The sequence below is a fragment of the Anastrepha obliqua genome, chromosome 4 (genome assembly GCF_027943255.1).
Source record: "Anastrepha obliqua isolate idAnaObli1 chromosome 4, idAnaObli1_1.0, whole genome shotgun sequence".
NCBI classification, from domain to species: domain Eukaryota; kingdom Metazoa; phylum Arthropoda; class Insecta; order Diptera; family Tephritidae; genus Anastrepha; species Anastrepha obliqua.
In genome coordinates this window covers 81,174,526-81,193,389 of record NC_072895.1, presented here as the reverse complement: position 1 = coordinate 81,193,389, position 18,864 = coordinate 81,174,526, and the positions used below count along the sequence as shown (strand labels likewise).

The following is an 18,864-nucleotide window of genomic DNA, read 5'->3' as shown; positions in this document are numbered from 1 at the left end:
TGAATACATTAGGATCGTTGAGAAGAAAATTTTGAGAATTATGGAGTTTGGAGTTAGAAATTTTGTATTTCAAAATTGTATATACAATTGCATATACAATTAAAAATTTCGTTTCGGAATTCTGTGTAGAATTCTGCTGTACAATTCTCTGTTGTTGAACTTCTTCAAAGAGCGTTGTGATGAACTTCAAATATAACCGCTGGTCTTTTCAGTTTTTGTTTTGTTTATAAATTAATGTTTTTTTTGGCGGTAAACTAGATTATCCTTACGCTTTAATAAAGCTTTTCAATGTTAGGTGACCTTTATGAAAAGGTTTTCCGTGTGACAGAAATTCTAACGGATGTTTGTTATTGCCTGCCAAAGAGTGAACTCTATTAGTAAAAACTGTCATTTGCTGTACACTTTTTACGCTGACTTTTTATGCGCGTTTTTTAAGTGGCTTTTTTAAACTTCTGCCAATTATCATTTGTGTGAGGCTTTTCTTTGTTTTTAATCAATGTAGGATTTAACAAAATCTTCAATTATTCTAATATTTTTCCATCCGATGTGAAAGTTTTGTTAATAAAAATGAGAAATGCAATTTAAAAAAATTATTATTCAACCGCTTCAGACATTTACAGCAATTTCAATTAAGCAAGGGACAGAAAAAGAGATGGCTCTGGAGAGATTTTTATAGATCACGACCTGAATGGTGAACGCTTTGTTATATTTCCACGTGAATTAACAAAAAAGAAAAAAAGGAATGTTACCGCCAACAACAAAATGTCTCAAGCTGTCAACTTTATCGTTTTCTCTGCATGTTTTAAACTGCTTTAATAGCCCCAAAATATTTAGTTTTCATACTTTTATTTTGTGGCCGATTTAACAATAAGACAACAAAATAAATTATTGCTATTTTTATTATTTGTCTATACCTCAATTAGAAGTTATTTTCGGGAATTCTTGGTGCCTTGGTTGTAATGCATAAAATAAAAAAATAAAAATCTTACAAGTTTTGAGATATGGCACTTTGAGTTCCACGGGCATGTAAATACCCAAGAGGTAGTAGCGGGTTAATATAGATTATAAATGGTTGTTTCAAGTGAATCCAATACTGAACTTCCAGCACAATAAAAAGTCGTAAAACATTGGCTAATCTATTAATGCTAGTATAAGAGTGTCCGCGCCTCAATGTTGCTGAGTTGTATGTTACTATTAACTTTTAAGTGCACATGTACTTGGCTAACCGATAATCATTTACATACACACATATTTAAGTGCATTTGCGAGTACAAAAAAAAATAGATACTGGCTGAACTGTGAGATTATGAAAAGTACAACTTTATATGTATGTACGTATATTTAAAAGTTTTTATACTTATGAAAACGTGATAGAATAGAAAAAAAGTATTGCATAAATACATCTGTTGGATTGAGGTTCAATGGAATATGTACTAGAACAAACCCTGCAGGAAAATTGAAGTCTGCTTTGTTTAGATAGCTGAGGTAAATCCACACATTTGGTTAAATGCATTTATTTACAGAGGCAGCACTGAGCCAAACGCAACGTGGAAAGTGCAAAAAGCAAAAAAAAATATCTAAACTATCTGTCAAAAGAAGTTTTTCGAATAACGGCCACCACTGGGCATGCTGTGACAAGCCACTGAGTACATTTTTCACACGAAGAATTTTCTCACAAAAGACATCAGTTCAACATCAGAAATTGAAGAAGAAATTCGTTCTAAAATGTCACGAAGGATATATGCGTTAGGAATGCCATGAGTATTAATATCCAGATTTCGGAATATTTGTAATGTTATCTATCTATCTTTTACAAAAAAAAAAAAAAAAAAAAAATCAAAACGGCACCGTTTTTTTTTATACAATATAAAGTAGAAGTATTTTAACAAGGGATGATAAAATAAGCTGTGCTGAAAATTTAAGAAAAAAAGACTTCGAATATTAATTCATTCATCATAGCAAGATTTACGCCTTAACAACGCTTACAATTTGTATTACGAAAATCGACGCTCTGTGAAAAGTATTCATTGCGCGCTTAGGTTAACTTATGGTGTTCAGTGATGAGGCTCATTTTCACGAGCCCATTCACGAACAGCCATTACATCCATTGAAAGCAACCGTTTCGTGCGGCCTATGGCTAGAGGAAGCATCGGCCTATATTTCTTCAAAGACGAGGCTGGCGCCAATGTAACAGTGAATGGTGAACGCTATCGCACCATAATAAGCGACTTTTTGATGCCGGAAATTGAAGCTCGTGATCTCCACAGCATTTGGTTCCAACAAGACGTAGCTACTTGCCGTACAGCCCTTGAACAATGAATTTATTGCGTCGTCGTTTCGCAATTTATCTCTCGCCTCGGACCAGTGGATTGGTCTTGGTGGATCGTGTGATACCACCCTTTGAAAATTGTATTTATGTGGTATGTAAAGTCTAAATACTTTGTGGACAAAACAACTTCGATTGAGGTATGGGAAGCCAACATTACTAAAGTTATTCACGAGATACCGAGCGAAGTCCTCCAGCGAGTAAATAAAAATTGGTGTTTACGGATGTCCGCATAACGGCGCAGTTGCGGCCAAAAATAATAAAGATTGCCCAATAAATTTGAATTTTCGTTTTTTTATTTTAATTTAAAATCCAATACCTCTAAATTGATCGCTTTTTACATTTTTGTTTAATAAATTTAACGTATTAGAATAAATTTAGGTTTAGGGAGATAGGACTGCTGAAAATGCAAAGTATATATAATATATTTTCAAATAATTGTGTGAATGAGGTACGATACAGATTAGGTTAGGTTAGGTTGTAATAGTTGCCCAGAAAGTGGACCCACTTGGACGAAAGAAATTTGGTTTATCCTCTGTGATACCATTGATAGAGATAACTTTTTAACTTTTATAACATTAATAAGTTTAACATCATTTATTAACATTAAAAACAAAATTTTCTTCATGGGACTACGCCCGCTTACAAATAATTTTTAATTATTTACACAAGAACCAGAACATCCAATTCCTATGTAATTTCGGTCACTGATCCCGAAAATTCCTCTAATTTTTATAGTTTTGAATAAAATAAAAAAGAAAAACCTTAAATTTCTAATACCTGGAGAACCAGGTAATCGTTCAAAATTAATTATAACACATGGGTCGAAACTCGTTTTGTTTTTGTTAAAAATTAGCTTTATTCAGCAACGTAATTTCCATCAATAACAACGCACTCATTCCAGCGCCACTCTAAAATTTAAATACTACTTTTGTAGCACGATTTATCTTTTGCCTCAAAATAGGGCTCAGTTTCAGCGATTACCTCTTCATTCGAGTGAAATTTCTTACCGGCGAGCATTTTTTTAGGTCTGCGAACAACCAGTAGTCGCTGGGAGCAAAATCTGGCAAATACGGTGGATGTGGGAGCAATTCGAAGTTCAATTCACGTAGTTTTGCGATTGCTCAGAATCATCAACACGTTCTTGTTTTTGGTCAACAGTGAGCAAACGCAGCACCCACTTTGAACAGAGCTATCTCATTATTGCTCATGCAATATAAAGCTAACACCTTCTTTAGATATCCTAACGATGTCAGTTAACTCACGCAACTTCACTTTTCGATCATTCAAAACGATTTTGTGGATTTTTTTGATGTTTTGTGCTGCTACCGCCTCATTTGGACGTCCACTGCGTTGTGCATCATCGGTGTCTCTACGATCACGTTTGAAGTCAGCAAACCATTGTTTTATTGTTTTTTCTGATGGAGCGGAATCCTCATAACACTTTTCAAGTCATTGCTTTGCTTGAACGGTATTTCTTCCCATCAAGAAGCAGTGTAAAAGTAAAACACAAAATTGGTTTTGATCCATTGTTTTGAAAATAACAAAACTAACGTCACTCTTAGCAGAAAAACTCACGAACTAATAAATAGAATCTAATGCAATTTTAACAGTTATCTTTTTAAGGCTAGTACTGAAAAAAAGGAGAATGCAATAAAACTAGTGCCATCTATGTGTTAGGTTCCGGACTTTCCAGCCCATGTGTTATAATATAATATATCAAATTAAAGGCAATTAAATTTGCTATCTCTCGCATATGTTTGATTTTTAATGTAATATTTCATTTTGAAAGCCTTCAATATACTTTATTTACAAAAAAATTATAGAAATAAAGGTTGTCAAAAAAGTCTTGCGGTATTTTTATTGAATTTTCAATTGTTCATAAAATTGGTTATAATAATGCGATTTAAGTCAAATATGCGCCGTTTTGTTCGATGACGAGTTCCCAACGAGATGCCAACTTCATAATGCCCCTCTTATAGAAGCTCGCTTCCCTATTGTCAAAAAACTCGGAGAGCCAATTTTCACAGGACTCTCTTGTGGACAACTTCCGACTACCAAGCTCGTTCGCCATGGACAGAAATAGGTGGTAATCACTTGGTGCGAGATCCGGACTATACGGTGGATGCAAAAGAACCTCCCATACGAGCTCCCGGAGCTTCTGGCGCGTCACCAAAGATGTGTGTGGCCTGGCGTTGTCCTGATGGAAGACAATTCGGCCTCTGTTGATCAAAGATGGCCTCTTCTGCATGAGTGCTGCATTCAAGCGGTCCAGTTGTTGGCAGTACAGGTCCGAATTGAGCGTTTGGCCATAGGGGAGCAGCTCATAGTGGATGATTCCCTGCCAATCCCACCAAACACACAGAAGAACCTTCCTGGCCGTCAATCCAGGCTTGGCCACCGTCTGGGCAGCTTCACCGCTTTTCGACCACGACCGTTTGCGCTTCACGTTGTCGTAAGTGACCCACTTTTCATCGCCAGTCACCATCCGCTTCAAAGACGGATCGATTTTGTTGCGATTCAGAAGCGATTCGCATGCATCCATACGGGCAAAAATGTTTTTTTGCGTCAAGTCGTGTGGCACCCATACATCGAGCTTCTTTTTGAATCCAAGCTTCTTCAAATGGTTTATAACGGTTTGATGACTCATGCCCAGCTCTTGGCCGATGCTACGACTGCTACTGTGCCGGTCTCTTTCGATCAATTCAGCGATTTTATCGCAATTTTTGACGACAGGCCTTCCGGGCCGTGGCACATCTTCGATCACCTCTGCACCAGAACGAAAACGTTGAAACCATCGTTGTGCGGTGGAAATGGAAACTGTATCGGGTCCATAAACTGCACAAATTTTATTGGCAGCATGAGATGCATTTTTGCCTTTATCGTAGTAGTACTGTAAAATATGCCGTATTTTCTCTTTATTTTGCTCCATGTTTGCGACGCTATAACTCACGAACGACTAGAAGCAAACAACAATTAATCAAACACGTGTTAGCACGTGAAAAGAGCTTTCCAAAAAGCTCTAGCGTGAACCGATGCGACGAATACAACTAGAACTACGCGCTTGCAAAGACAAGCTTGCGGAAATACCGCAAGACTTTTTTGACAACCTTAATTTATACTGGTTTTTGGCACTATAGAAATATACAATTTTATAATTAAATTAATTTGGATTTTTTTCAAAAAGATTTTATTATAAATTCTACAATTTAACTTCAAAAAATAATATATTATTCCGGAATTAATACCGAGATTTTCGGAACCCCAAAATTCAGAGGTACAGAGATCCCGGAATTTATATCTCTATTTGACATCTGCTAAGGGGTGATCTCTATTAGAAAAAAGTTTCATAATTTGAGATTTAATGTCCGCAATGGGATTAATTAATGTGGGTTTTTTTAATACGTTTTTGTTCTAAATTCTAAACTTAAACATAAAAAACTAATTTGGTACCCCGAAATTCAGAGGTACCGGGTTCCCGGAATTTATATCGCTATTAGAAAAAAAGTCAAATTTTGATGTCAATTTGATTGTCAGAGCCACCAACAGGTAATCACACACAAAACTGTTCGGCTACGGCGACCTAACCGCAATACAGAATATTGGGCTATTCTCAACTTTTCGCGCGCGCTTTCAAAGAGTTGATATAGGTACGTAAATAAAATTATTTCAAAAAGTGGGAACGAATGTTAATTGCAAATAAGTACAAATTTAATAAAACAACTGTTATTTTATATTTTGAACTTACAAATAATATAATAAATACACAATTTTCTCGTTAGGAGACACTTCGTCTTGTTGGCGTTCACCTCCACATCCCCCAATGAAAACTTTCACAAACACACAAACGAGAGCTAAGGATAATTTCACTGCCATTGAAGATATGCAGGACCTTGTGGAGTCTACTACTGTATTAGAGCGCGAATTCGGCCGCTAAGGACTGGCGCTGACTTAGTTTACGATCGATACAAGACACAAAAGACCATGAGGTCGAAGTGCAAACCTCACAATAAGTCTAGTTCACAATCCTCTAGCAAAAAACGTGCTTATAACTTCACAACGTAAGGTCGATGCCGCCGAATAAGAAATCATTCAAAGTTTTAAAGCCCGGTGATTTCCTGTAAGAATATGAGCAATGACCAGGCCACGAATATCCAGAGTATGTTTTAATTATGAGAACACTTTTCAACTAGAATTGGGTCGTTCCGTTCCGAGTTTGTTCACTTAACCCGGCCTATTAACTGAACTGCTGAACTAATTCTTTGATTTCCGTTCTGTTATTTCTTTTCTTCTATGATGTTCTTTTCGTTCTTCATGTTCATGAATATCATTCGATGTACAGAGACTTGGTTAAGAGTGCTGTCAGGATATTGCTTTTCATACCTAGCAAAATGATTAATTGCTAAAATTATTACTAATAACACTGACATTTATTAAAAAAAAATGTTTTGTAACTTTGTTTTTTATTCTATCAGTAGGTACTTTTGGGTGCTTTCAGATTGGGGGACGTACTATCGACCTATCGGGGAGATATGCAGCTACTTCATGGCCGAGGAACGAGTGGATGCTTGGGGTTCTAGGGAAAAAACACGCCACCATTAACATCGCGGAATGGAGATGCCAAATCATGCAGCGGTGGCAAAGCCGACGGGACATTGAATCGAGTGGCAGATGGACGGCGAAGCTGTTCCCTACAATATGGTAGGTAAATGGGTTCAAAGGAACTTCGGCGCAGTACAACAAAGCGAAGCCTCACAGACAGAGATATAAGATGACGAGCCTGTGGTATGAATCTGGCTACAAGCATTGCGGACCCAGACGTCGGTGAATAGTTGTTGTTGGAGTGGTTGAATATTTCCACTGAAATAATCCTAATTAGTGACCAGCACCGTTTTACTACCACTGTCTCGTGTGATGATGTCTTTTTTTTTCCAAGTCAGATCCATTTCGTGAGGTCCAAGTATAACAGGATGTCTGAGATTTCCTTAATTAGCTGTAAGAACGGCTTACCGAAGGAGCGGAGTCGGGCCCTAGCTAGCCCTGGACATTCACATAAGTAGTGGAAAAGTCTTTCCTTCACCCCTTCCGCTTGACAGCTTCTGCAGATGGGATTGAAGTTGAATTGAGGTTGAGTCTGGCTGCATGCTCCCCTACTTTCCAATGACCTGTAAGGGTTGCAGTGATGCGTGAGATGTTAGGTCGAGAACATCCTAATAAGTGATTCGCCCTTTGGATTTTGTGTGACGGCCATGTGTTTTTTGTTGTAATACATGTAGTTAAGGCAGGCAATGGCAAACCTCCGAGTGTATTTCTGCCATGAAAAAGCTCCTCATAAAAATATCTGCCGTTCGGAGTCGGCTTGAAACTGTAGGTCCCTCCATTTGTGGAACAACATCAAAACGCACACCACAAATAGGAGGAGGAGCTCGGCCAAACACCTAATAGAAGTGTACGCGCCAATTATTTATTTATTTTTTTTTATGTAGTTAGTTGCTTCCATCTTCTTTCGGCTAAAGCATGATAGTGTGAAGCAATGTATGCTTTTATTGTGTTCAGTGGTGTCGAACCTTTTCTTGCTAGCTCATCCGCTATCTCATTACCCCGCATGCTCCTATGACTGGGAACCCATATCAGAGTAATTTCAAGCCAATGATTAAGCAGTTCCAGCTCCTATCTACACTGTAAGACTAGTTTGGATGAAATGGAGTTGGAGTCGAATGCCTTTATAGCTGATTGACTGTCTGAGAAGATAGCTACTCTTGCACCATCTTCCTTGTAGAGTTTTAGTGATTTGCATGCTTCTCTGATCGCTAAAAGTTCTGCCTGGAACACGCTGGGATAGTCAGGCAGACGAATTAATAGGCTGAGTGGCTCCGAATGGAAGTCAGCTCCCACACCACAGTTCATCTTAGAACCGTCGGTATAGATTTCGATATCATCTCTTCCAACCACCTTCCCATTGCTGCATTCGGGTTTCGTCAAGTCTTTCTTGAAGTTAAGGTCTGGGACTGTGTAGTCCGATCTGTTTTTGAGCAGCGAGGGCCCCTGTAGGAGGATCTTACTGTGTCCGTACGTCCTTGCTGTCCAGCTTCCTATGTCTCTGCGCTGCAAGTAGCGATTGTTTTAATGTCTAGATCTAATGGTAGCAGATGAGTTAGTACATTGAGCGCTTCAGTAAGACTGGTGCTAAGCGCTCCTGTAGTTAAGATACTCGCTGTTCTTTGTATCTTGTTCAGCTTGGTTTTGTTGTATTTTTATTTTTCTGTTGCAGGCAACCAAGCTAGTGCCGCATAGTTAGTTTTTGGCCTTACAATGGCTGTGTAGGACCAATTGGATAGTTTTGGTTGGAGACCACATTTTTTTACCTAACATTCTCTTACACGTGTAAAGTGCTACGAGTATATTCACTTTCTTTACCCTGTACTCTAATAAATAGGAGTGGTCAATTTCATCGACGTCGTTCGGTGCCATCTCGAAGTAATGCAGAAAGGGAGTCAGTCTATAAGAGGAGAAAGGATTGTTTTAGTGGTCACTCTACTCGGCGCAGTAGACGACGGTCGCTGTAAGTACGAAGGTATTTTGAACCCTACCTCACCCACCACCAAAAAAAAATAAAATGTATAAGGGAGAATGGGGAGTTGTGAGACGGGTTTTGTTTTTGGACCCGTATTACTCAAAATCTTAATATTCTGCATATGTCAACGATGGAATCTTTAGTCAATGAATACTGGAAGCTATTGGTATGGCCTATTTAACAAAACTACAATTTTCCTTAAAATCAAAATTGTATATAATAATATAAAATATAATATATTACAAAATACAAAAATGTGGGGAGTTGTGAGACACCATGGTTTAAATTAATAAAAATGACTTATTTTAGTTGTTAGTTCTTTATTAAGATGAAAAATGATTTATCTATATCATATGCCCGACCAACAGATCGCATTGCCTTTTTCAAAATTTCCTTGATTGCAACCAATAATATATTTGCATCGATCGTTGTTTTACTTGACTCACTCACATACCTATGACGCGGCATGATAAATCAGAAATCTACGAAAAAGCGGAAAAACAATAAAAACTCAAATTTAACCAAAAATTTCATGATATATATACAAACAATGCATGAATATTTCGAGGTACTTATGAAAGATGAGTTAAAACGTCGAAAAAAACGGTGTCTCACAACTCCCCAAATCGGTTTTTTTATAAATGGCTGCGTATCATAAACACATCGAACGTTCATGTAAATCGAATGTGTAAATTCAAAGCTAATAGGACAATTAATAATTTGTATATATAATATTAACATTTGCAATTTGCTTCAACAACTGATCGAATGTATAGCAAAACAAATGATGAAAAAAACTTACCGAGAAATTCCAAAACACAGTAACTGGAGAGACTCGTCGAATGCATGTAAATATGACCAATGCTAGCTGAAAAGTGAGATCGCATCGAGAACACTTGTTGACACTTAAAATTGAATGTAAACAAAAGGTAACAATGTCTCACAACTCCCCATTTTCCCCTACTTGTTACGGCCTTTGCTTAATTCTGCCTTTGCACCTCTTTCGTAGAAAAGATGTCAAGCAACAATGGCGATGAGTAAAGTTGCTTTGTGGATCCCATTATATAGTGGCAGGTGTAAGCCAATAAACTTAAAATCATAAACTGCAGGAGAACTATATTTATTTTTTCATTATTTATTTACTGCACAGATTAATGAATTAAACCTAAACAATAGGATTTAAGCATGAACGACAATGGCGATCGGCAAAGCAGGGGAACTATTTCCTCGCTCTCAATGGTTTTTGCTGTTATTAATGGGATAATTGATTGCCATTTTCATCTAGAATTCATAAATTTTCAAATCTCACAACGCCGACTACGGAATAGTGAACTGTTTTTCTTGAAAAAAGTTAGAAGCAAATATGCTATAAATTTTCCCATTTATAGAGCTTAAGAGTACTGAATTTCTTTTAAAATTCTTTTTCTTTTGATTTATTTTCGTATAAATTTATATTATGTATAAACGAGTTTTACAGTTAATCTGAATCAGATCCCTGCATTCAATCTGTAAAAATAGTTTACTTCGAAATCACGGTGGAATAATTTTAAGGTTACATTAATTCTCGTAGTTTAACTACAGAATTGTCAATAGTCTCTAAGTGAAAATAAGGCTTAAATAAATAAGTAAATTCATAGAAGGTGACTCCGATGGATATTTACATGTATTTTGTTTTTGCAATTTGGTGATTTGAATGTCGAATTCTCCATAGGAATGGAAACAAACAAACAAAGCAACAATAAAGAAAGAGAGTACTTTTACATTCAACCCCCAAATTGCAAGAAAAAATCAAATTAGCTGCTATATCGAAGTCATCTCGCGTAGATTCGCTTTGCGAAGTTACTTTGAAAATTTCGAACAGCAAAAGCGCCCCTAAATAACTAATGGAGTACCCGGGGGTTTTGACCTCGGATCTCATAGGGACTGAATGAATTGCCATGTAACCAACAGGATTTTCTTTTGTATACTCTAAATTGTAACTTATATTGTGCAATTAATTTTTTCATTGTTTAAACAAAAAAAATATGAAAAATTAATATATTGGAGCATAATATTTAGTTGAAAATAATTTTTTTTTAGTTCTACGTTAAATTTTACTTAAATAGATAAAGACAAACATCTTCCCAACGTTCCATTTTATTTGAAGGGTCGAAGAGACCTTGAGCAGGTAGTCAAACTTGAAGAGGGGAACGGCAGCTGCGGCGTACTATTAATTTGTTCTGCCTAGTTCAGTTATAAGTGACACGTGTTGAGTGAATGTTGTGAATACGTAATAGTGAAGGCTGAATATGAAGGAATTACAGTATAAAATGGATCCAGCAGAGTTCGAAAAATATACAACAGGATATTTCACATCTAGGCGATCAGATATTTTTTTTCTGGTATTGCAAGTGATCAGACTATTGAGCAGACTTTAATGAAAGGAATGAGCGTCGTCCTTTTAAACGAGGTGCCACTGAAAGTGTAGTTTATAAATGGATCAGAGGAGTTATTTATAGTAAAGATATTATTGAAAGCGTAGAAAATTTTTGTGACCTATCTTTCAATAAAAGTCATCAACACAGTGATTCTACAGATGCTAGAATAGAAAGGGATGGTATCGATGTAAAAAGATTGGTAGGCTTTTTCAAAGAACACAGTCCTTTCCTGATACAGATGCAATTATGTCAATTGCCACTGGAATTACCGGTGATAAAAGTATAAATTGTTACAATGCTTTTGAAGAAGGTTTGAAAGTTATGAAGAAAATCGAAGGGAAAAATGTACGCGAATTGAAGTTATTAAGGAAAGATAAAATAAATTCTCTATTGGCTAAAAATAATAAAATAAAAATGCATGACAATGTTATTCCCGTTGATCCATTGTTGCTGTTTCAACGTATTTGTGTGTTGAAAAAAACAGATGATGAACTAAAAACTAATATGAATTATGAACTGGCACCATATCCAGTTGCTCTGTTTGAAGATGGCCAACTGTGAAACACAAAAAAATCAACTTTCTACGAATTATTCCCAGAAATTCAGATTAATTTGAAAAGCTTAGAAAATATTCATTATGTTATTGATGTTGTTATATCGTTGCAAATGGCAATTAAATGAAACATTCAAAATGATATGCGAACATTACGTAAAATATTTGAGGAATAATTATAATAACGCATACGTGGTATTTGATGGATATAAGAAGGACGGTATTCAATCTGCTGAAAGGAATCGTCGCGCACTAAAAAATATAAGTACAGATATTGAATTTGATGAAAATATGCCGTTCAAAATCGCTCAAGATAAATTTCTAACGAATAAAAAAAATAAATCTCGCCTAATCGAAATGTTAAGAATAAAATTAGCTCATAACAATATTTTTACATGCCAAGCGAAAAGCGATGCAGATGAATTAATTGTTGATACAGCAATTAGTTTAGAATCTCAAAATATTGTTGTAATTTCTGAAGACATTGACGTCTTGGTTGTGTTAACGGCATTGGCGCCTACTGATATATTATATACATATATTAAATATATTTTTTAAAACCATCCTGAGGCAAAGTTAACCAACAAATATTTTCATCGAAAAGTTTAGAAAAATCTCTACCAGCATGCAAAGAACATGTTCTATTTTTACATGCTTTCACGGGCTGTGATACTACTTCTGCGTTTTACAAAAATGAAGTTTATCAAAAATTTTGAGAAGCGGAATGATCTACATGACTCAGCAGCAGTATTTAAAAATGTACATGAAGATGCAAATAATATATTTCAAGCTGGTATTACATGTATTTTGGGACTGTATGGTGCTTCGGCAAAAATGACAGATTTGAATACATTCAAGTTCAATTCTTTCATCAAAGCAACTGCCAAAGACGCAAGTGTTCTTTTATCTTCGTTACCTCCCACATCTGATGCAGCATTTGAACACTTAAAACGGGTTTACCTACAAATCCAGTTGTGGTTAGGGAATGATTTAATCATCGAAAATTGGGGATGGAACTATTCAAATAATACCTATAATCCAATATTTACGAATCAATTACCTGCTCCGGAAAATTTATTAAAAATGTTACTTTGCAATTGCAAAAAAGGATGTGGAGCTGCATGCGGATGCCGAAAAAGTGGATTATACTGCAGTGTAGCATGCCTACAGTGCAACGACGGCAGCTGTCTAAATGTAGCGCCTATGATTAACATCAGTGGAATTGAAGATGATATTTGAAAAAATGTAAATTTTTCAATAGACAAATTTTTTTGTTATAATTTTTTTCTTTTAAATAGTCATAATTTTTTGTTTTTAATAATTAATTCGATTTTACTTTTATGCTATAATAACAGAAAACAATTTTTTTTTTGTATGCTAATTATTTAAATAAACAAATAGTTTACATAATATTTTTTTTAACATTTAATTATCCATAATCTATTTATTTTTTCAGTTGCTTCCACTTCTGTTACAAAAAAAATAAATTCTACAACGTTATTTGCATTATAGCACATAAGTTATTGCAATCATAAATTTTTACTATTATATTTAAAAATCAAATGCACAACTTTTAAATAGGTAGAGATTATTATTTATGTTATTCACAACACATTTTCGCAAAGATAATTTAATTTCATCTAGTCCCTAAGACATCCTAGGTTTTAATGTTTTTAACGTTCCAGACGCTCCACTAAACTAAATCCGCAGGAGTCGACGGAATGCCGGATGTAGCACATGAATGGCGGCAAGCAGCTGGTAAGGTACCATATATCACCTCCTATGGAATATGCCAAGCATACTCATACTTGTTTATACGCAGAATATATATGTATGTATACATGTGTGTATATAGGGTGTTTATCGTATGTTGACTAATTTGGTAGTATTTACGTAAAAATTTTAGCACTTTAAGCAAGTCACTCACTTGTCAATCGCGTCGAAAGCAAATGTAGCGTATTTTACAGTTGCCGCCTGTAAGTATGCTTGCTAATTAAATAAGGTGAGTATTTTTTTAACAATACAATACAAGTACATACATACACACACAAGTGCACAATTCTATATACTCCATATTTAGACTATTTCTAAACGCTTTCGGTCCGAATATAGGGGTTAAAGAAATCATTTAAAAATAAACCATTTCTAATAATATAATTCAAAATATTTAATTTTGTATTATACTAACAAGGATTGTTTATTGTTTCGGACATTTAATGTAACATGTAGAATAAAGAGAGAGAGAGAGAGAGAGAGAGAGGGGTAAAGTTCGTGTGATTTGAACGTGTTTTTGGTCGCTCCACCAGAGTGAATAAATTTTATGCTTTCCATTTCAATTCAACCGGGCTATTCGGGTCAGGTTCTTCAATTTCGATGTAACTCAAATATGTTGCTCTCTGGTCAAAATAATAAAACACGTATTTTTGTGATCGCCCGAAAAAAATTTGTGTCAAGATTTATCGGCAATTTTGTTTTTCGGCTCAAAATCGTTTTTTTTTAATTATATAAGAAACTTTTTTGTTTAAATGCTCATAACTTAGTCAAAAATGAACGCACTTTTTGTTTTTTGCAAAATAAAAAATTTTCAACTACTTTTTTGCAAATGTCGCTAGTGTAAGTAATGGCGATCATTTTGAACCCAAAATTATTAAAATCGGTTCATTTTTGACTAAGTTATGAGCTTTTAAAAAATTTTACTTATAGCAGGTGGCGCTAAAGTAATCCTCCTATCAGAAAATGCTATACATTTTGCGATTGGCCCCTAATGTCAGTTCTGTTTTGACATTTGTGTAGTAAACACATGCGAAATACACGTTAATAAACAATGTTATGCTACACTGCTCCAGAACGCGGAATATTGCTGACTATTTATTTGACCAATAATCGGTCGGTGACTTTGGCACAACGTGAATTTCGTCGCAGATTTCCTCGCCGTCCAACGCCTACTGGTGAAACACTGCGACGTTTAGCCGCTCACCTCGAAGAGACTGGCACAACACGAGATGCTGCCAGGCGTAGCAGACCCCGGAGTAGCCGTTCTGCAGATAATATTGCTGCTGTAGCCGAGGATGTCATGGAAGCGCCGTCGACATCGACCAGACGACGTGCCACGCAAATGGGTATCAGTCGAAGGTCTTTACAGCGAATTTTGGTACAAGATTTGAAGATGTTTCCGTACAAAGTCCAGACGGTGCATCAGCTGTTAGCTGCTGACCGCCAATCGCGTCTAACATACGTTCAAGCCATCCTTAATCACCACCAAGAGGTAGATGATTTTTCATCAAAAATAATCATGAGTGATGAGACCCATTTCCATCTTAGCGGGTACGTAAATAAGCAAAATTTACGCTTCTGGGGCACTGAAAATCCGCGTGTAACCCACGAAGAGCCATTACCACCGCTCAAAATCACAGTATGGTGTGATGTTTTCGCTGAAGGAGTCATCGGACCTTTTTTCTTCGAAGACGTCGCGGGCCAAACGGTTACTGTGAATGGTGAGCGCTACAGAGCAATGATCAACGAGTTCTTTTTGCCGCAACTTGATGAATTGGGATTGGAAAACATGTGGTTCCAACAGGACGGTGCAAAGGCACACACTGCACGTGCCACAACCGATATGCTGAAGGATGCATTTCCCGGGCGCCTAATCTCCCGTTTTCTCCCGTCTTGGCGATTTGCACTGGCCAGCATGATCGCCTGATTTGACCGCTTCAGACTTCTTTTTATGGGGCTTTTTGAAGTCGCGGGTTTATGTCAACAAGCCTCAGACTCTTGCAGCTCTTAAAGACTATATCCGTCAAGAATGTGAGGACCTATTGCCGGAAGTTTTGGCCAAAGTGGAAAATGCCATAAAAAGGGCTCAAATGGCAATCAACTGTGGCGGCGGCCATTTACATGACATCATATTCTCGACTTGATGTAAAAAAAATTAAAAAACCAAATAAAAATAATCCACAAGAAGAATCAAAGTTTTTCATTTTTTTTTTAATTACAGCCAAAAAACATCGCTAGGTTACTTTTGCGCCACCTTGTACAATATCTACTTACAAAGAAAATTAATAAAATAATCAACAAAAAATTGCTTGGGTATGAAAGAAGGTGCAATGTCTGTTGAATACGGCGGGTGAGGCCAGATTTTCCAATTCAGTCGTTCTAAATATTTCTGAACCGATTTAGCAACGTGTGGCCTGGCGTTGTCATACAGCAAAATGAATTTGTCATGTCTACCGTCTCATTCCGGCCGCTTTTCTTTGAGAATTTCATTCAAACGCATTAGCTGCAGTCGGTAACCATCGCCGTATTCTGCCCTTCTCGTGCTTTTAATGGCTGCCTCCACATTCTATCCGATCCGTCATAGAATATCACATCATCTCGGTAGCCATCTGGTTGAGCTACATGGGTATGGGCGAAAGATAACCGCTTTTCAAAATGGCAGAGAGCAAAAGTTTCTTTCGAGCAACTCTGAAGTGTAATTGGTCTTTTGCAAAACTTGGCGGACTGTTTCATGAGAAACTCCGCCCCACACACATCTCTAAACTCACTCGCAAGATTTCTTGTCGTAATCTGCGGTTGCGGCTATTTATCTCAATAAAATACGTTCGGTGCGGCCAGATATTTTCCGTTGCCCCCACTTGCATATTTTAGCTCCAGCTTATTTTCATTTTTTGCACTATTTATTGTGTTATAAAAATGTTTTGCCGGATTAAATAAATCATTTCTGATAACTGTTGTACATTTTCCCTATAATATAATTATAATAGATCGACTGAGTCACTTCACACGTTGTCCGTTTTCGAGATATTTTTACGTTCTTTATAATTTATAAACGGTTTGGTATTTTGATCCACAAATCACTCTTACAATTACATATTTTATAACTGATTGATGACTAGGGACACGATATCGAATGTAAAGTATCGATCATGTACTCATGAGTAGTATCAAAAGAAAAGCATCGTACTCATTAAAATATCGGAACTTAAGTATCGATATTGCAAGGTATCGAGTATTTATTTATTTGCGCCAAATCTATTTTTTAACATTATTTTTAAATATCCCACTCCTCCTCCGTGCAATCCGTTCAGAGGGCACAGATGACGCAGGAATTCCCAAATACTTCTTTGCCATGTTGTATAGTTTTGGATATACCACTTTCATGTCATCCCATTGTTTTAAAGGGTCGATAGAGAGCGGCGAAACCTGGGCAGAAAGGTACCGACTTAATTCGTCATTATTTGTAACGTTCATTGCAGAACATGATTTTTTATGCAGCTTCTCTGTGTGCGCCAACTTCTTATAGTGACTCCAAAAATCGTATGCTGATTCTATGGAATAATCACTTTCATTTTCACTCGAGTGAACACTTGAACTGGATGTTATATATTGTCTTAGTAACTTAATTGATTTCGCACAAGCTAACTTGTCTTTAAAAGGGATATTTTTGAATCTCGGATCCAGTAAACAAGAAATTGAAAGTAAGTGTAATAGTTTTCTGCAATGCATTCGAATCGGCGTTCTATTTGTTTAATCATTTCTTTTTTTACCGCATGTAGTACTGTCATATCATCGTAGTCCTCACCTACAGGCACATATACATCATTAATCTGCGCCTTCAGGCAATTCACAATCGGTATAATTTTGCTTATAGTCACATATCGTTCACCCGACAGCACTTTGGTAACATATTCTAGTGGTTTCAAAATACTCATCAATGTTTTAATATTTTGAATTTCTAAAGCTGAGAGTGTGGGCGGTGCTTTAACATTCAACATTAAGACTTGATATACTATAGGCGTTAGCTCAATAAATCTCTGGAGCATATAATAAACGGAATTCCACCGTGTCTTTACATCCAAAATCAGTTTAAGAGGTTGAGAGCGAGCTTGCTTTTCTCGTAACACATCGCTGGCAATTACACTGCTCTTGAAGTATTTTACAATGTCACGCACTTTGCTTATTAATAAATTGAAGTCATTAACTGACATTGCAGATTCAGCGATGAGATTTAGTGTATGGGCAAAGCAAGGCAAGTGATGGTTTTTCCCAAGAAAAATTGTTGTAGCTGCTGTTATGTTCGCGCCGTTGTCTGTCACTATCGCAGATATTTTTTCTGTATTGATGTGCATGCTTGTACAAATTTCATTCAATTTTGCAGCTATGTATTCACCAGTATGCCTTTCATCTAGAGCAACGGTGGCTATGCAACGAGACATAAGACTATCATTATGCAAAAAATTAGCAGTAACTCCTAAATAACTGGTAACAGTCATCATCTCGGTCCAAACATCACATATTAGTGCCACGTGAGCTACATTTTCAAATGTGCTTTGAATTTTAGAATGCATTATAGTATAAAAATCATCCAATTGAGCTTTTAGCGTATCAACGCTTGGAATTTTAAATGATGGGCAGGCTTTCTTCATCAATTTGTTAAATCTACGCCCTTTTACGATATCAAATGGTCTTTTGTCGACGCAAATAAAGTAAAGCAACAACTTGCAGAGTTTTGAATGATCTTTTCCGCCATCCGAATAAGAAAATTTGCGTTCTATTGATTGTGTAATGGACAGTTGCCTTTTTTTTTTTAGGTGACTCACATATATATTATTTTCCGCATAGATGCCATTTTCGGCATCAAGTGGTGTATGAGCTTTTACAAATTTTTCCAAAGCAGATTTTTTTGATAAAATTGTTGATGGTTGCGGCTCAGTTTCATGGCTTGATGGACTCAGCAGATCAAGATCTCTTGATAAAGTGGTTTGTTGTTTTCCAGAGTCTGTTGCACTAAAAAAATATTAAACATAACATAATTTGTTTTGTGCACATATGTACCATGAGGCAACAATATACATACATCGCATCGGGGTGGCTCTTTATATGCTTATGCATGTTTGAGGTGTTTCTTGATGATTTGATAGTTTTGGGTAGATAGTCAAGGAGGGAGGGAGATAAGTATCAGAGAAAGAGATAGGAAAGAATAGAGACAGAGATAGAG

General features: G+C 36.4%; 1 protein-coding gene across 1 annotated transcript; it reads right to left on the bottom strand.

Annotated features, from left to right (window-relative positions):
- Positions 1-5,442: 5,442 nt before the first annotated feature.
- On the bottom strand, positions 5,443-18,758 carry LOC129244240 (E3 SUMO-protein ligase ZBED1-like). Its single transcript, XM_054881855.1, has 3 exons — positions 18,724-18,758; positions 17,414-18,653; positions 5,443-5,460 (listed from the first exon to the last, which is right to left on the bottom strand). Exons 1-3 carry the CDS (start codon positions 18,756-18,758, stop codon positions 5,443-5,445), a joined length of 1,293 nt encoding a protein of 430 aa, XP_054737830.1.
- Positions 18,759-18,864: the final 106 nt, after the last annotated feature.

Bases quoted from the DNA above. Each gene is read 5' to 3' on its own strand.
- LOC129244240 (XM_054881855.1), bottom strand. From the start codon at position 18,758: ATGCATAAGCATATAAAGAGCCACCCCGATGCGAT. The intron at 18,654-18,723 runs GTATGTATATTG...ATATTTTTTTAG, and splicing joins AAGAGCCACCCCGATGCGAT to TGCAACAGACTCTGGAAAAC.